Genomic DNA, 18,449 nt, shown 5'->3' on the forward strand with positions numbered 1-18,449 from the left:
AGAAGTCTGTCAGCTGTACTTGACATTTCAGTATACGATCCTAACTGCTTGCTTCCCTGTGACAAAAGTATCTCAGAGGAACTTTGCAAGAGAAGACAGTTGTTTTCTGGAAAATAGTTTATTGAGTGCTTAGGGAATTAAAAACTACAAAGGTTTTGCTTGCAGTTGCAGAAGCAAGAAAAAAAGTTAAACATAAATTAGTTACCTGATTTTGCTACTTATAGTGCTTCTGAAAACCTCATTTGAATCAGTCATTGCCTACCATGACCTTTATATTGATATCTGGCCCTTAAATTTGTGTAGCAGAATATTTATAGATTTAAAAGTGCCTTTCTATGGCAGTGGGGTAATGATTATGAAAAGCTGATGGAGATTTTCAGTCTTTTAAACTCTCTGCTTCTAGGCCTCAGCTACCCCCACCCCATTTTTTTGTGACTTAGGTGACTTATTCCATACTCCACTACAGGAATAAGAATTAAGTAATTCGGTCAAGCCCCACTTGTCCAGAAGCTTAGTTGACTTAAATCAAATAAGAAAAAAAAAAAACAACCCAACACAAAAAAACCAGCCAGACAGTGATTACCGCAGTTACTCAAAACTACATTTGTTGTGTAGAATTTCCATTCCAAGTATTGTTTTCATCTTCTCCATCGTCTTGAGTCCTCAGTCTATATATTTTGCCTTCTTTTTTGAAGTCTTCCCCACGCTTTTCCACCACTCGTTTCCTGACTGTTTGCCTAGGATACAAATGACAGAGGTTTGACAGACTCCCCTGGTAAAAATTGCATTTATTGCATTCACTTCTTGTGTAAATCATGCATCCTTCCTTCTCTTATCCCCAGTAATAATTTCCTTCAGCCCTCTGTTTCCTCAGGAAGCAATACCCAGCAGAAAATTTGTCACTTAGCAGTCAGACAAACTGACAATCTCATTTCCCTGGAAAGCGCCTGTCACTGCAGTGATACGGGGCTGCTTCACGTGAAATGGCCCAGCGGCTCTCCTGGTCCAGGAGGTCTCTCCTTCTCCAGGTAATACAAAACCTTAACTGTCAAAAATCAGACTCTCTTGTATAACCATATCGTAACAATTTGACACCTAATTTTTTAAATTTTTATCTTCCAAACAATATCAGCTCCAGTGAAGCTGAATTCCCTATTCATAAATGACTGCAAGGCAATGCTTTTTCTACTCTGTAATTGGAAATTGAAGCAAACAATATGGATCTTGCTTAATCACAGGTGTAAAAACCAGTAAATCCTAGTCAGAGCTGCCATGCAGTTCACCAGGTTGTCCCTTTTAACCAGATGGAAGCTGGTGGCCAGAGGCTACAAGGAGAGGCCAGTGGTTAAGAGGCAGATAGAGTTTAGTTCCCCACCACACAATGAAAACAATTCCAGCAAGCAGTTGAGAAACACTTGAACAGTTTTGATCACCTGCTTTGCTCAACGCTGCTAGATGTTGAAGGACTTGAATGGTCCTGCTGATGAGCTGGTCTCACAGCAGACTGTGAGGGGGGCGGACTCGTAAACAGGAAGTTGCTAATAAATCTCCAAACTGCTAAGAGGGGATAAAGTATTGTGCCCAAGAACTTCCACAGATCACCGCCTGAAGCCTGAACGACAGAAGCAGCAGGTCTTCCCGCCTGGTCATGAACACATAAAGCAAACTTGTCAGAAATAAGTGTCGTGCTCCTGTAGACAGAGTATTTCATACATAATTCAGAAGCAGCTCTGCAGACACAAGAGAACTTTAGTTACAGGATCACAGAAGGTAGGGGTTGGAAGGGACCTCTGGAGATCATCTCGTCCAACCCCCCTGCTTGAGCAGGCACACCCAGTGCAGGGGGCACAGGGCCGCGTCCAGGCGGGGTGTGAATGTCTCCAGGGAAGGGACTCCACAGCCTCCCTGGGCAGCCTGTGCCCCTGCTCTGGCACCCACACAGGGAAGGAGTTCTCATGTTTTTTCCATGACAAATATCTCTACACCATTTAGCTGCTTCAGAAAAAAGTCATCCAAATCAGTCCAAATTAAAGTAATTCTGCAATCTGTCTTAGACACAGGGAAGACCAGAATTCAAGCCAAATATTATCATGGCCAACTAAAAGCAGCTATACAGCTACAGTATTGCTGTTTGCAAGGAAGTGAAAGGCAAACAAACCAAAACCCAACACATACCGGCAGCAACACTACTGAAGCGCTGGGTGCTAACTCTAGCTCCAGTAATTTCTTTCCATAATCTTCTTTGGTAAACTCCCTTCTGGGAAACATTGTCGCCAGCGAAAAATTGCCATAAGCATTACCAACCATCTGCGAAAATATAAAGAAAAAATTTTATTTATAACTGCTCTTTTTCAAACCGCAGACTTACCCATTGGGTATATCTTGCTGCACTGACCCAAGAGTTCTGTATCAAACTATCAAACACCTTCCTACAGAGAAATGAAGGGTTTCTCATGTCCCACTACCTCTTACTGCTGTGAGGCTGCAGTAAGACAAAGGCAGTCGGTGGCGCTGGAAAAGGCTGCCACAAAACCACCTTCAAATGAACAAAAAGGAAAGCAGCTGATGACAATTCCACCCTAGTTTCAGCTAGGATAGAGTTAAATTTCTTCGTAGTAGCTAGTATGGGGCTGTGTTTTGGATTTTTGCTGGAAACAGTGGTGATAATGCAGAGATGTTTTAGTTGTTGCTAAGTAGCGCTTACACTGGTCAAGGACTTTTTCAGCTCCCCGTGCTCTGCCAGGTGCACAAGAAGCTGGGAGGGGACACAGCCAGGGCAGCTGACCCCATCTGACCAACGGGATATTCCATGCCATATGACATCATGCTCAGTATATAAAGCTGGGGAAGAAGAAGGAAGGGGGGACATTCAGAGTAATGGTGTTTGTCTTCCTAAGTCACCAGTAAGTGTGATGGAGCCCTGCTTTCCTGGAGGTGGCTGAACACCCACCTGCCCATGGGAAGTAGCGAATAAATTCCTTGTTTTGCTTTGCTTCTGCACGCAGCTTTTGCTTTACCTATTAAACTGTCTTTATCTCAAACCCTGAGTTGACTCACTTTTACTTTTCCCATTCTCTCCCCTGTCCCACCAGGGGGGAGTGAGCGAGTGGCTGCGTGGTGCTGGGTTGCTGACTGGGGCTAAACAGCAACACACCACAATCAACAACTGGTTGATGCTACACCAAGCTGTAACCAGCACGTAGCTGAGAAAACAGAACACCAATTTACCTGTGCAGCAAACTGCCTCGCTTCTTCCAGTCGTGCTTCAGATGGGAACTGGTTAGTAAAGGAAGATCCATCCGGAAGGCGGAACTGAATCCTGGCTATTGCACTGCGGGGCATGTATCAGGGTCAGTCAGCACATGAACAGTCACAAACGGTCAGCAGCATTGAAACGTGGAAGAGAGGGGCACTCATCCTACTTATGGCAGTGCAGATGGGTTATAAGTTTGGATCCACCATTGATAACCCTCTACTTATATACCATAATGCATTGCCTCTGATTTTTACCAGAGTCCAAGACTCATCACCATTCAAACAAGATATTTACATTGATCATGCAAAAGATTAATAAGTGAATGAACTATAAACCACGTTACTTTTGTGTAGCCTGTATTACTACTGTTCTTTTTTCAAGAAGTTGTACTATGAGGGCATAGACGTTTAAGCAAGCTTGGCCAGTAATTCTATATTCGATTAGCTATGGCCCAGTATTACCATTTGGGTTTCAACACCAACACAGGCTGTTAGCCCTGTGCTCGTCCTCTGTTCAAGGGCAGCACTAGACTCACGGTGACTCCACAACTCCACATAAGGTCTCTACAGTCAGAATATTTCTGAGAATAGTAGCGTTGGGCAAAGAAGGAGGCAGCTCTGACCCAGACAGCTGATGAGCCCAATCAAACCTTGCTGAATCCAAGCCAGCTGTGCATGCAGCCGGGTCTGCACCGTGCTCCCCAGCGCAGTACTGACGTTATCTGGTCATTCTGTCCAGTATTTATCACATTCTCACCTCATCTAGCTCCCCTCCTAGCCCCATTATATATGGTATTTAAATCAGAAGTCAGACAGAAAAAGCTCTTATCTAACTGAAATAACACACAAGGGAAGGTGGTTCTTGTTTCATAATCAGGACTGTCGGATGAAAGTTATCAGAAAACATAATTCATGTAAATAGCTATGAATAAGTAATATAAAAGAAAGCCAACTTTTTATGTCACTCTTTAAACAGTTCAACATGGCATCAATTAATAGATTAGGATGTATATTAAATATCTTAAGTTTTTGTAAAGTTTTTTTACCTCTCCACAAAAATATACATGTCTGTCTCTACAGGAACTCACCTTCGCTCCTTTTGAGATGCTTCTTTCCTGGCCTCTATTTCAGCCTGTTTAGCCTGAAGAGCTGCAGCTTTTGCAGCTTCTGCTTCTTCCTTTGATTTTGCAAAGCGAGCTGCTCTCTCAGCACGATCCTGTGAAAGGACCAAGCAGAAACCTTAATTTTGACTGTAAATTGTAGCTTAATATTCACTAAAACAGAGAGCTACGATCTGTACTGAATATCCAACTAAGGAAAAACAGTAGTGCTGCAAAGAATTATTCGCTGCCAAACTGCACAACTTCATGTCATCAGCCAAGATGACACACTTTTCCATGAGTCACTTCATGCAAATAGTTGTTAATAGACCATCTCCCCATGCAAGTTTGACATTCCAGTGAAAATAATGGGAAAAACTTTATGACAAGTCACACAATTACAGTTCTAAGTGCTCTAGGCCAAAGTCTAATAATGAGGAGGGATTTCAGTTGTTACAGGTTGTTGATACCCACATACGTACACACATATACACGAACTTAGAAAATAACCCTCAGTGTTCTCCTGCATGTTCCACAATTAAATATCCCCTTGCTTCTGTTCCAGAACCATGCTTAAATTGCAATTATTTTTATGTTTAAATGTTAATTCTCCACTGGACTCAAGCAATATGGCAGACAAGTTGGTGCATTTGTTCAGATAGAACAGATCATCATGAATATGAAAGCAGAAGCTTCATTTTACACCCAGGAAATGCTACATAAACCTCAAACGCATCAGTTATTACAAGGCCCCAGGATTCCCCACAGAAAAACGGACAACCTTCCAAAGTTTCACCGAATAAGAAATTTTATCCTTTTAGTATACCAGTGGCCCTTGTAGGACAGGAAAGCCACAAGCTATCTTCCAAAATGAAAAATTTACCATCGCAATCTGTTGTCTTATGCGCTCTCTAGCAGCCCTCTCTTCTGCCTTTTCTCTGTTCCTTTCCTCTAACATACGTTTTGTCAATTCTTCTTCCTGTCGCCTTTTGTACTCCAACATTTCTTTACCGGTTTTTCTCCGTTCAATTTCTTTCTTAATTTCTTTCTGAATAAACAACAGACAAAAATTGGACCACAAAATTGCCTTGGACAAGAGTAAGACAAGATTGAGGTACATTTGTTTAAAAAGAGGTTAAGCATTTATTCAAATACGGGTATAAAATATGGCAAGTGGTTACACATTTTTGTGTTACCTGTTCTTCTTCTTTCCTTTTCTCTTCTCGTCTTTCTTCAAGCTTTTTTGTTATTCTAAATTTAATGAAGTGAAAAGTTTTAAAATTGCAGTATCTGTTATTAACATTTTAAAATTTTTATGAAGCACTTGCAACCACTAACAGAAGAACAGAACACATGAAAATGAACACAAACTAACACAGTGCTAATACCTAGTAGTGTAACAGTAATGACTCATTCACATGCGGGGGTACTATCCATAAAAAGACAAGGTGGCAATTCACCACCTAGTTTCCAACTTTTAATGGAGTTCTAACATATTCCTTCTGTCCTTTCCCACTCAGTAAATGAAGACTCTTACATCTTCTTACCGTTGAACCAACTTGTAAGACATACAATAAGCACATACTATTCATGATCTGTGGTAACAGAAACACTAAATCTCAATCTCTTCTTAGCTACTTAAGCCATCTGGTTTCTTCTGCACATCACTTCCTAAAATAGAAAGCAAACGATATATAGCACTGACAGAGGTGCACATGCATCTGTCTCATCTCTCCAGAAAGGTGCCTTAAATAAGGATTGACTTAAGAAAAGTAGTCATTTACAACATTTTACGTCTGAGGAAAGGGCAGGCATGAGCAAATAACATGAGAAGTCAGATAATCAGAAAAATTTTGTTTGTACAGTAGCTGTTTTGCTGTTTTAAAAAGAAAAGTGTAATTACCACAGAGCTTCCCCCTGAAAGAAATGCTGTAGATATATGCAAATATAGCATAATTTAAGAGTAATGCACTTTTTAGAAGGGAACTTTGGTATTTATATTAAAATATTGACTATATTTTCTTATCAGTGGTAAATATTATACTTATTGTCCAACAACTTTGGAAGAAAACTGAAATTAAACATTGAAAAAGTTTTAAAATATATTTTAGCAGTACAAATAATCTTACTTGCTAAGTATGTGTTACTGGTTTTAGATAGGATATTACAAATAGTATCAGTCTTACAGATGGCTAAAAAACAAGTTTATACACAAAATCTTGTATTTAAAAGCAATCAATTTAATGAAGGAACCATGTATTGAGGCAGATATTTCTGGTCACCATACTTTGAAATACTAGGACTAGCATTGCTCATCAGACCTCATTACTGTTCAACTGAGGAGAAGAGTCTCAGAATAGGATTCCTCTGGCTTTTTTAATATGCCTAGACTACAAACAGTCATCAAATAGACAAGAAATAAGATGGCATCTCTGTACAAAATCTAGGTTAGCACTTTATTAGCCCAATTTCAAGTGCTTTCAGTTCAATGTTTTAACTCCTTCAAAATTTTTTCAGCAAACATTGTCTGTATTCAAGTTATATTAAAGTAAGAAGAACATCTTCAGCTTCCCAGATTACCCTTTGCTTTCAGGGTACATGAGAAGTGAGATTAATACAAAAGCTGGTTTTGCATCAGCCCCAGAATAGTCACAAACACCTGGACAAAAATGAGGCTATATAAACATTTGTCAAATGATAACAGAATAAGCACCAAAAATCCTGTAATTAAGCCTGTTAACGAACAAACAAAAAAAACCCAAACCAAACAAACAACAAAACCACCTCCTGAGAAACAAATACAACACATTAGGAAGTCTGCAAAAGACAACTTACCTTTGTACTTTGAGTGTAAGATCATTCACAGGCTGAGCATCACTCACTTGCTCATCCAAAGAATTAGTTGCTTCCTGGCTTGCTTGACCAGAATTTGCTCCATCTTCAAGTGATTTAGAAGATTACAAGAAAGTAATGCGTAAGAGAAAAATAAAAGGTATATTTCTTATTAAAAGAATTATGCTCATCATTAGCCATAATTTGCAGCAACTAGATTATCTCAAGGAGATGTGAGGTTCTATTACTTAGACTCCCCTCCCCACAACAGTTTGGTTTGAGGTTAGTAACCCAGAGAAAATTCTTCAATTGAATCCTATTTCAAGACACCATACACAATTTTTATTACAAACCATAGACCTCTCATTAAAACTGAGCAGAATGACAAGTTATTCTTCTCTTTAAGCTTGCAAGAAGCATTATGGGATACCCAAGTTCTTCCTCTACAAGTCCGTTCAATATATTGCCTTTTATATCCCACCATATAACAACTTAAGAAAAGGAAAATTATTTCAAAAGCAAATTAGCTAGCATTTGTGTAAAAATACTAACCATTACCAGCAGAAGGTCTTATTGCCTCAGTCATAACAGACTCAGGAAGATCACAATGCTCTGCTGCTCTGGATTGTGTGTTTTCTGGAGCACTGTCAGATTGAGAGGAGGCACAGGGAGCAGATGACTGACTGCCGTTTTCCAAAGGCTGCCCTTTTACCGTGTGCATCTAAGAAATTGTGGAAAAACTCTGAGACTATAAAACTTCAAATATTTTCCACAGGTTCAAAGGTCAAGACTCAACTATTTTTGGAGAATCAGTCCTATTTAAAATGTTAATCCAAAATTACCACATGTTGAGTATGATGCAATAATACATTTCATATTTTTTCCTAATTTTAGTCTTACACTTGAAATCAAAGGGATAAAATTATCTACATTTATATAATGCTCCATGGCATAATTTTATAAATCCGTATTACAAAACAGTATCGCAAAACCATGTATGAACTGAAAGAGCAATCTGTATGTCATTCCATTTTAGAGTTCTTGACATATTTCTTCAATACTGTCGGTGTTACACAGATCTAAAACAAGCTGTGAAACAAAAATAACGTCACGCTTCTGCATAGCGCTTTCCAACCTGTTCCATTTGTGTACTGAATGGAAGTTTGCAGATTTTTTTGTTGAAGGATATAGAATCAATAATTCTTACTTCCCCAAGGCATGTGCTAAGGGTCAGGGACATCTCCTGCCAAGCGTGTGAGCACACCCAGCTCAATCTGAAAGATCCAGTCTGTTAGCAAGCATTACCTGTTTAACTTTATTGATTCTGTTAACAAGCTCTTCAACAGAAACGCTGCCAGCAATTACTTCCAAAGGGATTCCATTTTCTCCTATAAAAAAACTGGATGGAACGCACACTACAGGATCTGCACATCAACAGTTAAGGGCAAAAAACGACAAAAGCTTACAAAGTAACTTTTAAAGGAAGAGCATAAGTCCTTCCTACAGAACCTTCTAGCCCAATATTCTCTCTCCACCTTGTTGCTAGTAGTCGGTGCCAAGGGAAAAAGAAAAAAGATGCTAATAAAAATGCTGGAAAATATTACATAAAACTGATTAGTACTTCTTTTCTTTGAAATGGTTTAAGCCATTATTCTTCTCCAACACACACATCCGACAATCAATTATGCTTTGAAAGATTTTGTTTTAGCATGAGACGACATCTTATATAGACAATAATGAATTCTTTGCAGCATTAAGAAAATCCAAGTTAAGGTATGAATTCCCTTTCTCAGCATCATACAGAATTCCTGAGCTACATGCAGCGACCTACTTAAGGCAGGCAGATGTTTACCTAACTTCATACCTGTGATGCTGACAGAACCCTGTCCACTACTTTTTCTTCCTACTCTGTAACTCTGAACTTCAGCTAATAAATTTCAAGCATTGCTTGTTTGTTTTCTAACACTGATTAGTAATACCAATGGGTTATTTTGTTTACATAAAGCTTTGGATAACTTATTTGAAGAATTACACAGGACTAACACTAAAAAACCCCAACTTGTTCACTTTCTCTAAGAACTGACAGTAAATTGAATATATAGATGATATCTTTTAACTACAAAGTTTATTGCATATTTTTGTGCCATAATAAGTATTTTTAATAACGTGACTTGTAAATATTTATCTTAAGAAGAGTATTAACTTGTAAAGCGCAATTATCTGTAATCATAATGTAGCATCTAAACTGATCTCAAAGGATACAAATTTGAGAAAACTGCAGGCATGCTTCACTGTTCAAAAGAAAAGATTCATTTAGGAGGAGCAATCACTTCGCAACACTTCAGATTAAGTCTTTCATCATAAAAATAACTGTCCTACTACCACACACAAAACTATTTAAATACTTGAGAGAACACTGAAAGCCAGTTTGCATTGCATCTTCTCATTAACATTTTGCATAAGTGTTGACATGGTTACGATCCCTGTTATCACAGTTGACTACATAAGATTTAGGGAAACAGTGCTAAGAAGCAATTCAGGAAAAAGACATCTCATCTATTGAATGCAAATAATATAGTAAGCCTAATAAAGCGTCGGTAGAGCATTTCAAAATAACACCATTTTGGGAAATGTCAGTGCACTTTCTGCACATGGACTGGAACACTTAAACATAACAAAAATAGCTGATTAATTTACTCAGGACCTTCAATGCTTCCCTATTTTATGTGTTACAATAGAGACAAATACACTTTCTCTGGGGCTTTACAGATTTTTATCTTTTGCAATTCATGGGAGTTTTTAAATTCATTATGTAACTTGGCAAATCAGAAGCTGCCTCAAGAGTATTTGCATTTTGATTCGAGATTTTTTACATAACTTTTGTGTCTCTTCCTGTTGAAAATGGACAACCTCAAGCATTTTTTTAACTAGTACTGAAATACAGTCCAAAATAGGCAATGACTATTCTGCAGAGCGCAACAGTAAATTTGGAAATCTGGAATTTTCTCAGGCTGTAGTGGCTTCAGGAATACTGAATTCACTTATGCTCTGGAACCTGTATTTAGACTACCTCCAAATCAAGGCGAGGACTTCAAAAGGCTCTTACTCTCATCATCAATCTAAGATCATATAAAAGACAGAATTAGAATATGATCAGACCTTTTAGTGTTGATTTTAATAGCAACAAAGCCATCTGAAGCAGCTTCAGTCACCTTCTCATCTTCCCACCGTTCAGCCATCTCTGTAGATTGCTCATCCTCACCTGCAAGATACAGCACATGTATGAAGCTAAACCCACCACAAATTACTGCTTCTGGTCTGATTTTAGCTTTGATTCAAATCACCTTTGACAGACACTCTTGTGATTATTTTCAAGTCAGATTTGGTTTTTTTGTGTGGCTTTTTAAAATTATTATTATTATTCTGGATACAATTCACTCCCGCTGATTCGCCTTGCTAACATGCCGAAAACCTAATGTACCAAAAATCCTTCCAAGCCAGCAAGGATGTAGCTTTCACAGTCATTCAACTACACGGTGAGCTGATCCCAGGGAGCAGAAGACTCTGGACCACCCAGATAGAACACAGAGAGGGGAACTGGAGGTGATGGCGAGTCTGAAGATTGGCTTGTCTGCATCATCTAATTGCACAATCACCAAAGGGCCTCATTTTCATGTTACAGGGAGCATACTCTCACAATAGCAAGCGGACCCCACAGCACAGTCAGAACAAACCACTGCTTCTCCCTAACATGAAGCTTGACCTGCTAATATGCCAAAACTATCCACTGCTTACCCCTCATTAGAAATTTAGTTACATATTAGTACACCAGCTGCTAATAGGTAAAACTATATTTTTCACTCCTTGTAAATACATAATTCAGCAGACAAGGTTTCACAGTTTGATGGTGTTAAAAGACACACAAACCAAGAAACATTTATTTGCAGGATTATTTGTAACTTAGCTTTGTATTCTAGTTCCTGCACAAACAGTAACAGTAGGAGAGGGAGGAAAAGGAGTGAGAAGTGCAGAGCAACAAGAATAACAGTAGAAGTATGAGCTACTTAAGGGGAGCTGAAAAGGTGCTCTGGTGCCAGAGATTCAGAAGTGTTATTTTAATCAGATGAAACATGTCAATCATACATGTATCTTCCAAAGCACTGGTTTAGTGAGGATGTGAGTTAATAAATAGACTACAATAAATATTAACCATCTTTCAACAAGTAAACTGGCCTGCAGTCATTTGTTTTTCCTTCAATCTGTATTACTTCCTAGCACCTTAGAATCAACTGTACTCTTGATGAAGAATTTGAGTCACAAGCATGGAAGTACAGTAGTCCATTATTCAATGACAACAACAAACCATTTGTTTATTTCATCCTGGTCACCATTTCATGCAGTTATTTTTTACTATTTTGAGATCAGTAGTTATATGTGGAGTCTCCTGGTGAAGCACTGCTGCCTTAAGGCTGTGACTGCCTGGCCACGATGCTTTCCAGAGAGACAGGTATCAAAAACACACCGACTTTGGAAAAGTGTTTTCCAACCACATGTATTGATTTTTCCCTGCAAGTATTGGAGCAAGTAAGAAAGTGTTCATCCCTATTACTATTATTCTACAGAAGCAAGTAAATATTTAGGATATCTTATGTAGGAACCTTTCTTCTTCCTTTAAGTGCATTCCTTCCAACTGTGGTCAACGGATGCAGCTGTCCTGTCAAGAGTGGTTCGGCCTCCTCCCCCAGTTCCAAATGCTCAGAGGCAGACAGCTGCTTCACCACACACTTTTTCAAAAGGACATGTGCTCATCTGATTAGGCTACTAAAAATATCTGAATACTCGCCTAACACTAGCTTTTTCCTACAAAAAACTGCTGTAGAAAAAGAATGCCGGAAGACAAAAACAGATCAGAGACTGTTCACAGTACAGTCTGAGAGATGCAACCCATGAATGAAAATGCTGATAACTCGTATTTTATAAAGCTCTATGCCATGAAGCACAGTTTAATATTGTGACTACCCACAGAGTAGTTTCTTATTCTCATGCACCTTTGTTTCGATAACCCTTTCTCAATTCGGGGTTAAGGTTAATTTTTTAGTTTTGTAGTAGTAACTGTATCCTGAAATGAAAACTGCCAGGTCACAGGAAAAGCATCAGAGAAGTCAAGAGGTCAAGCTAGAACTTGACATAATTCATAATTCTGCTAAACACTGAGATATCACAACCACCTCAGAATTCTAGTGCCCAAGACTCTTAGATTTCTTATGTTTCTCAAACAAAAGCATTGCTTTCTGCTTAGTGGAAAGACCCATACACAATCTGCAGTCACACTTGCTCATCTCTTAATTTGGTCAGGAAAATTTTGATATCTACACACGGAAACCATATCTATAATTTCTCAAGCACTTCAGACAATTGGAAGAGACTTTTTCTGCAATGATTTTTTTCCTGTACAAGGAACTTAATTCAAAACCATCACAGGTTGTTGAAGGACTTCAACTCCCCTACTCCTCAGCACACAGTCATCAGGGAAAAGTGTTTTCCTTTCAGAAGAAAGATAAGCCCAGCTGAATTCTCAATGTCCAACATCTCGTAACTACTTGGTAAGAGTAAGGATTGCCCATTCTGGAAATGACAGAAAGCCAGGACATTAAGCTGTTCACCTCCTCCTCCCCTTTGCATCAGTTCACATATTTAACTTGAAGAGTGCTTTGATCCAACTTGGATACAAAATGCTAACAAATAGCTTGATGATTGCAAATCAGTGCTTTGTAAAAACAGTAATCTAAAAATAAAGTTATGAACAAATGAAGAAGTGTTTCTGCAGATGTTATAAAAGAAACACGAGCATTTTAGCTTGAAGTTTTTTCTCTCCTCCCCCCCGTCGTTTTTTCACTTCTGAAAAGCACTTTTTACGAGTGACCAGGCATTTTCATGATCAGAACATGTCTAACTTTTGGAAAGAACAACCTTAAACACCTCAATCAGAACACAGGAGGATCTGAGGGGGTTTCATATCAAATGAACAATTAACTTTAGATTAATAACTCATAAGGAGAGGAGTTTAACTCTGCAGGCTAGAAAATCATCTACAGAGCAGCTACCAACAAGAAACCACAGACATTCACCAGACCTGTTTCAGTATCAGGAATACTTTTTCCTACGGCAGCAGCAGAACCTACTAGCACTTATTTGATGCCACTAAGTAACTCTCCTGGTCCCCAAACACAACCTTCTTGCTTTGTGTGTCCAGAATCCTCTAATCTAACATCTCACCTTAATACTTACAAAACTGATTTTAAGGCAGACAAGCTTCACCTCATGCTCCCTGGAGAATTTGGAACAGTCCCTTTTATTTCAACTTCCTGTGAATTCAACAGAATCTTTCATACGCTTATACAACTGCATTACCAGAATATGTCGTGAAGGTTTGAAAAAGTGAACCAAAAATGTTAGGATTACAGCTGCAAATAAAGTTAAAGAAAAAAACTCGAACAACACGCAATTGCAGTCATGAACACCACCTCGTTATTAAGATATATAGCCACATTATTCCTTGCTTGACTAGAAAATTTTCTAGAATCAGAAAGAATAATCCAGATCTTCATTTTCTAGTGCTTTAGAGAAGTGCAGTGAAGAGGGAGAGAGGGACAGACAGATGGTAGCAGAAACCAAACAGAGATGGACCTACCAGAACTCAGTCATTTTTGTCAAGGCTGTATCTAATAGCCATCCTCCACAGTGGCCACCCTAAAATTACAGTTAATTTATAATTTTTATTTCTCTAATTTTTTGTTCTTTATTTTTTGTCCCCCATACACATTACTGGATGAAGTGTACAAAACAAAACAGAAACAATGAATGCTTCTGAAAGCATGTTTTTCTGCTCAGAAAGCTGCTTTCAAAGCTTGCCTCCCATGTCGATGGGCAAGTGTTTACTGCAACATCTGAAAGCTACCATCACCACCAACTGTACAGCTTTAAACATGGATCTACCCAAACAACAAACCCAATCACTTCTCACATAAAAACAGACTACTCTTTCAGCACTTGGCATCCTTCAAACACACCTGTTTCCACTCACGGTAAGAAAGTATGTTCTTGGGCTTCTCAATTTCCTTTCCCAGCAGGTATAACAGAACTGCTTTGCCATCAGCTCCATCACAGGTCAGGTGCCCTGATCCCACTGTTCCAAGGGTACACCAGAACTCAGCAGAACTCTCCAACCCTTTGATTTTGGAGATATGCCCACCCCAAGCAACACTCCCCCTTTTTCAGGGCCCAAAGAAACAAGCAAAACAAAATATATAAAACCCTTACAGCATACTACAGTGTCAAAACAGTGGTGCCCAACAACATGACAAGCGGTGCCCAATGACAGGACAAGGGGCAATGGGCACAAATTGGAACACAGGAAGTTCCAGCTAAACATGAGAAAAAGCTCCTTTCCTGTGCGGGTGCCAGAGCAGTGGCACAGGCTGCCCAGGGAGGCTGTGGGGTCCCTTCCCTGGAGACATTCACACTCCGCCTGGACGCGGCCCTGTGCCCCTGCTCTGGGTGTGCCTGCTCAAGCAGGGGGGTTGGAAGGGATGATCTCCAGAGGTCCCTTCCAGCCCCCACCATTCTGTGAAGTCGGTTACATCCCTGCAGTCATAAGTTTATCTCCACTTGGTATATCTACATATTTCTACAACAAACCAGTCAACATTGACATCTAAAAGAAATAGCCAGTTTTGTGTACAATTTTAGTTTCGTTACAAGTATTGGAAAAAAGTTACAATGCGCACTTCTCAACCCTATACATATACCAAGTTCAAAATACTCATGGGTACTGAATTACCATTTAAAAATCTTTGTGGTGGCTTAACTTTGGCTGGATGCCAGGTGTTAATCAAAGCTGTTCCATCACTCCCCTCCCCAGCTGGATGGGGGAGAGAAAACATGAAAAAAGGCTCATGGATCAAGATAAGGGCAGGGGGATCACTCACCAATTACCATCACAGGAAAAACGGGTGCAACTTGGTGAAATTAATTTAATTTATTGACAACCAAGTCAGAGTAGGATGAGAAATAAAAAACAAACCTTCTCCCCACCCTACCCTTCTTCCCAGGCTCAACTTCAGTCCCAAATTCTCTCCCTTCTCCTCCCGAGCAGCACACAGGGACAGGGAATGGGGGTTGTGGTCAGTTCATCACACCCTGTCTTTGCTACCCCTTCCTCCTCTGGGGGAGGACTCCTCACACTCTTCCCCTGCCCCAGTGGGGGCCCCTCCCATGGGAAACAGTTCTCCATGAACCTCTCCAACATGGGTCCTGCCCACAGGGTGCAGTTCTTCATGGCCTGCTCCAGCGTGGGTCCTTTCTACAGAGTGCAGTCCAGGAACAAATCGTGCCACCAAACCTGCTCCAGCACGGGCTCCTCTCTCCACGGGTCCACAAGTCCTGCCAGGAGCCTGCTCCAGCGTGAGCTTCCCATGAGGTCACAGCCTCCTTCAGGCATCCGCCTGCTCTGGTGTGGGGTCCTCCACAGGCTGCAGGTGGATATCTGCTCCACTGTTAACTCCCATGGGCTTCAGGGCACAGCCTGCCTCACCACGACCTTCATCACGGGCTGCGGGGGAATCTCTGCTCCAGTGCCTGGAGCCCCTCCTCCTCCTCCTTCTTCACTGACCTTGGTGTCTGCAGGGTTGTTCCCTTCACATATGCTCACTCCTCTCTCCAGCTGCAGTTGTGCAGGCTTTTCCTCCCCTGCGTCTTAACTATGTTATGACAGAGCCACTACCACCATCACTGATGGGCTTGGCCTTGGCCAGCAGCAGGTCCATCTTGAAGCCGGCTGGCGTTGGCTGTCAGACATGGGGGAAGCTTCTGGCATTTTCTCACAGAAGCCACCCCTGTAGCCCCCCTGCTACCAAAAACCTTGCCATGCAAACCTGATACAGAGCATTTGAAACATTCAAGAAATTTAGTACAGAACTTCTAACCCTGAGTAGGAAGTTGGGGGGGGAGGGGGTGTAAGATGAGCCTTTAACCAAGTCACATCACATTATGTTTTACAGGTGAACATGTCAAGGGTTGCAACACACCCGTATCAGGAAGTTTCTTGTTGTTTACCACCTGACTTTCCATTTAATTTTGTACAACATACTGTGATCGACTCATCATTGACTATGAAGGCAGAGACCTACCAGGGAGGCACTGCAGGTAAACACACTAAAGTATGTTTATGAAAAAAAAATTTCCAGTGGTAAAAGGCTTTCACATCATAGCACCCACCTGCCATAATTTGTAAGCTTTAAAACACTTCCTTAAAGCCTGCATACATTACCCCATCCCTTCCTCCAACACCAATACAGCATGCTGTGTGCTGAGATGATCTTGATTTCTAGCAGTATGTTTACTAACCAGTAGAAAATGCTGTTCGCCAAGTATACGGAGAGTTGTGTGGACAAAGAAGCTTAACTGTGCTTTGCTTTTCTGTTCACATCCCCTTTGGGAGTGAACTTCTTGAAGCTAAGTGAATCCCACTGTTCAACAATTCTCAGGGGAATAGCACTAGTCACACATTAGCGTGGTTGTTTTTTCATGAGGCATCTGAAACACTTAAAGCCACAGGCACTTACGGCAACAGTAAAAACAAAAGAAACAACAAACACACGTACATAAAAACACAAGAAGAAAGTTAAAGAGCCTGTCTAATGTTCTCCTTTCCCCATTCTCATTCTTCCAGACAGGCAACGTACGCAAAGACAACATGAGTTTCTGCAGGTTTCAATTACCATTCAGCAACCGAACAAACACTATGGGCAACTGGAAAGAAAAAGGACGCTGTACACATACAGCTAAGAAAGTTACAACAGGAAGAGCTGAATGCAGGCTTATGCAAGGATATAATGAAGGGAAATGCGAAACATCGAAGCAGCTACTTCCACTGCCTAGAGCAGCGCATAAAGCCACGATATGCCGTACGAAGAGCAAGGCCGGGGGCTGGGCACCTCCACGGCAGGCCGCGCACCGCCGGGCCGGGCAGCAGGGACTCGTCCTGACACAGCACAATTCACTGCACGGCGGGCGGGGGAGGCGGGGAAGCAACAGCTGGCGAAGGCGCTGCGGAGCCTCCGGCAAGCTCCGCCCGGGGGCGAGCGGAGGAGCAGCGGCTGAAAGGGCCGCCGGCCGGCCGGGCCGACTCAGAACGCGGGGGAACAGCTGCGGGCACGGTGCCGCATGGGGCAGCGGGTGGGCCCGGGACCTGCACTCCAATAGGACCGTCGCGGCCGGCCTGAGGAACAAGCACGGCAGCCCGGAGGCCCGCCTCAGCAGCGGCTGCTCCCAACCCAGCGGCGAGGGGGCACCAGGCAGGACCCGGTACCCAGTACCGCCCCACCCCGTCCCGTACCTGACACGAACACGACGAAGACCGAGCTCCGCTGCTTGGCGGCGGCGATAGCGGCCGGGATGGAGCCGCCGAACCACATCATGGCGCCGCCGGCCACGGGCACTGCAAACCGCCGCTAGGCGCATGCGCCGCCGCCGCACCAATGGCAGGGCCCGCGCGTGCGCCCTCGCCCGCGGCCCAACGGCGCCTTCTGATTGGCGGCGGCGCGCGGCGCCCGCCCGCCCCCGGCCACGCGACGGGTGGCGGCAGATTCGCCTCGGCCGGGCGCCATCTTGACGTTGCGGTGGCTGGCGTGTCTGTGCGGTGGCGCTACGCTTCCGAGCTGCGTCCCGGCTGAGGCAGGCTCCGGGCAGCGGCAGGGAGAAAGGGGCCCACGCACCTAGGGTGCACCTCCTGCAGCCCAGGGCCCATGGTGAAGGGCTGTGAGGTGGGATGGCCACAGTTAACCCTTGGCCCAGCATCCACCCTGGGAAGGTCAAGGGTGCAACAGAGGGGACAAATGTTGGAGTTGATAACAGTTTGACAGAAATCCATGCTAAATATGTCAAAAAGTAGAGAGTGTGGCATGCTATGCTTTCTACAGGGCACAAAGTTGGTGAAGCGTTTAGAGGAGAAACCGAACAAGGAGCATCTAAAGTCTCTTGGTTCATTCAGCCTGGAGGAGACTGAGGGCAGACCTCATCGCAGTCTGCAGCTTCCTCACAAGGGGAGGAGGAGGGGCAGGCGCTGATCTCTTCTCTCTGGTGACCAGCAACAGGACCCGAGGGAATGGCCTGAAGATGTGCCATGGGAGTGTTAGGCTGGGTATTAGGAAAAGGTTCTTCCCCCAGAGGGTGGTGGAGCACTGGAACAGGGTCCCCAGGGAG

At 42.2% G+C, this 18,449-nt stretch overlaps 1 protein-coding gene across 1 annotated transcript; it reads right to left on the reverse strand.

The window, feature by feature from the left end:
- Positions 1-99: 99 nt before the first annotated feature.
- On the reverse strand, positions 100-17,726 carry UBXN4 (UBX domain protein 4). The gene is made up of 13 exons (XM_075092841.1): positions 17,584-17,726; positions 10,347-10,449; positions 9,450-9,478; positions 8,493-8,611; positions 7,740-7,908; positions 7,191-7,293; positions 5,552-5,606; positions 5,239-5,403; positions 4,344-4,471; positions 3,229-3,331; positions 2,176-2,307; positions 1,434-1,642; positions 100-737 (listed from the first exon to the last, which is right to left on the reverse strand). The coding sequence occupies exons 1-13, from the start codon at positions 17,663-17,665 to the stop codon at positions 599-601; spliced, it is 1,536 nt and encodes a 511-aa protein (XP_074948942.1). The 5' UTR covers positions 17,666-17,726; the 3' UTR covers positions 100-598.
- Positions 17,727-18,449: the final 723 nt, after the last annotated feature.

The sequence above is a fragment of the Phalacrocorax aristotelis genome, chromosome 5 (assembly GCF_949628215.1).
Source record: "Phalacrocorax aristotelis chromosome 5, bGulAri2.1, whole genome shotgun sequence".
Classification (NCBI taxonomy): Eukaryota; Metazoa; Chordata; class Aves; order Suliformes; family Phalacrocoracidae; genus Phalacrocorax; species Phalacrocorax aristotelis.

Excerpts from the sequence above, each read along its gene's own strand:
- UBXN4 (XM_075092841.1), bottom strand. The coding sequence starts at position 17,665 with ATGATGTGGTTCGGCGGCTCCATCCCGGCCGCTATCGCCGCCGCCAAG. Across the intron at positions 10,450-17,583 it reads CTTCGTCGTGTTCGTGTCAG|GTGAGGATGAGCAATCTACA; the intron begins GTACGGGACGGG and ends TGTATCTTGCAG. Across the intron at positions 5,404-5,551 it reads AAAGGAAAGAAGAAGAACAG|AAAGAAATTAAGAAAGAAAT; the intron begins GTAACACAAAAA and ends TTGTTTATTCAG.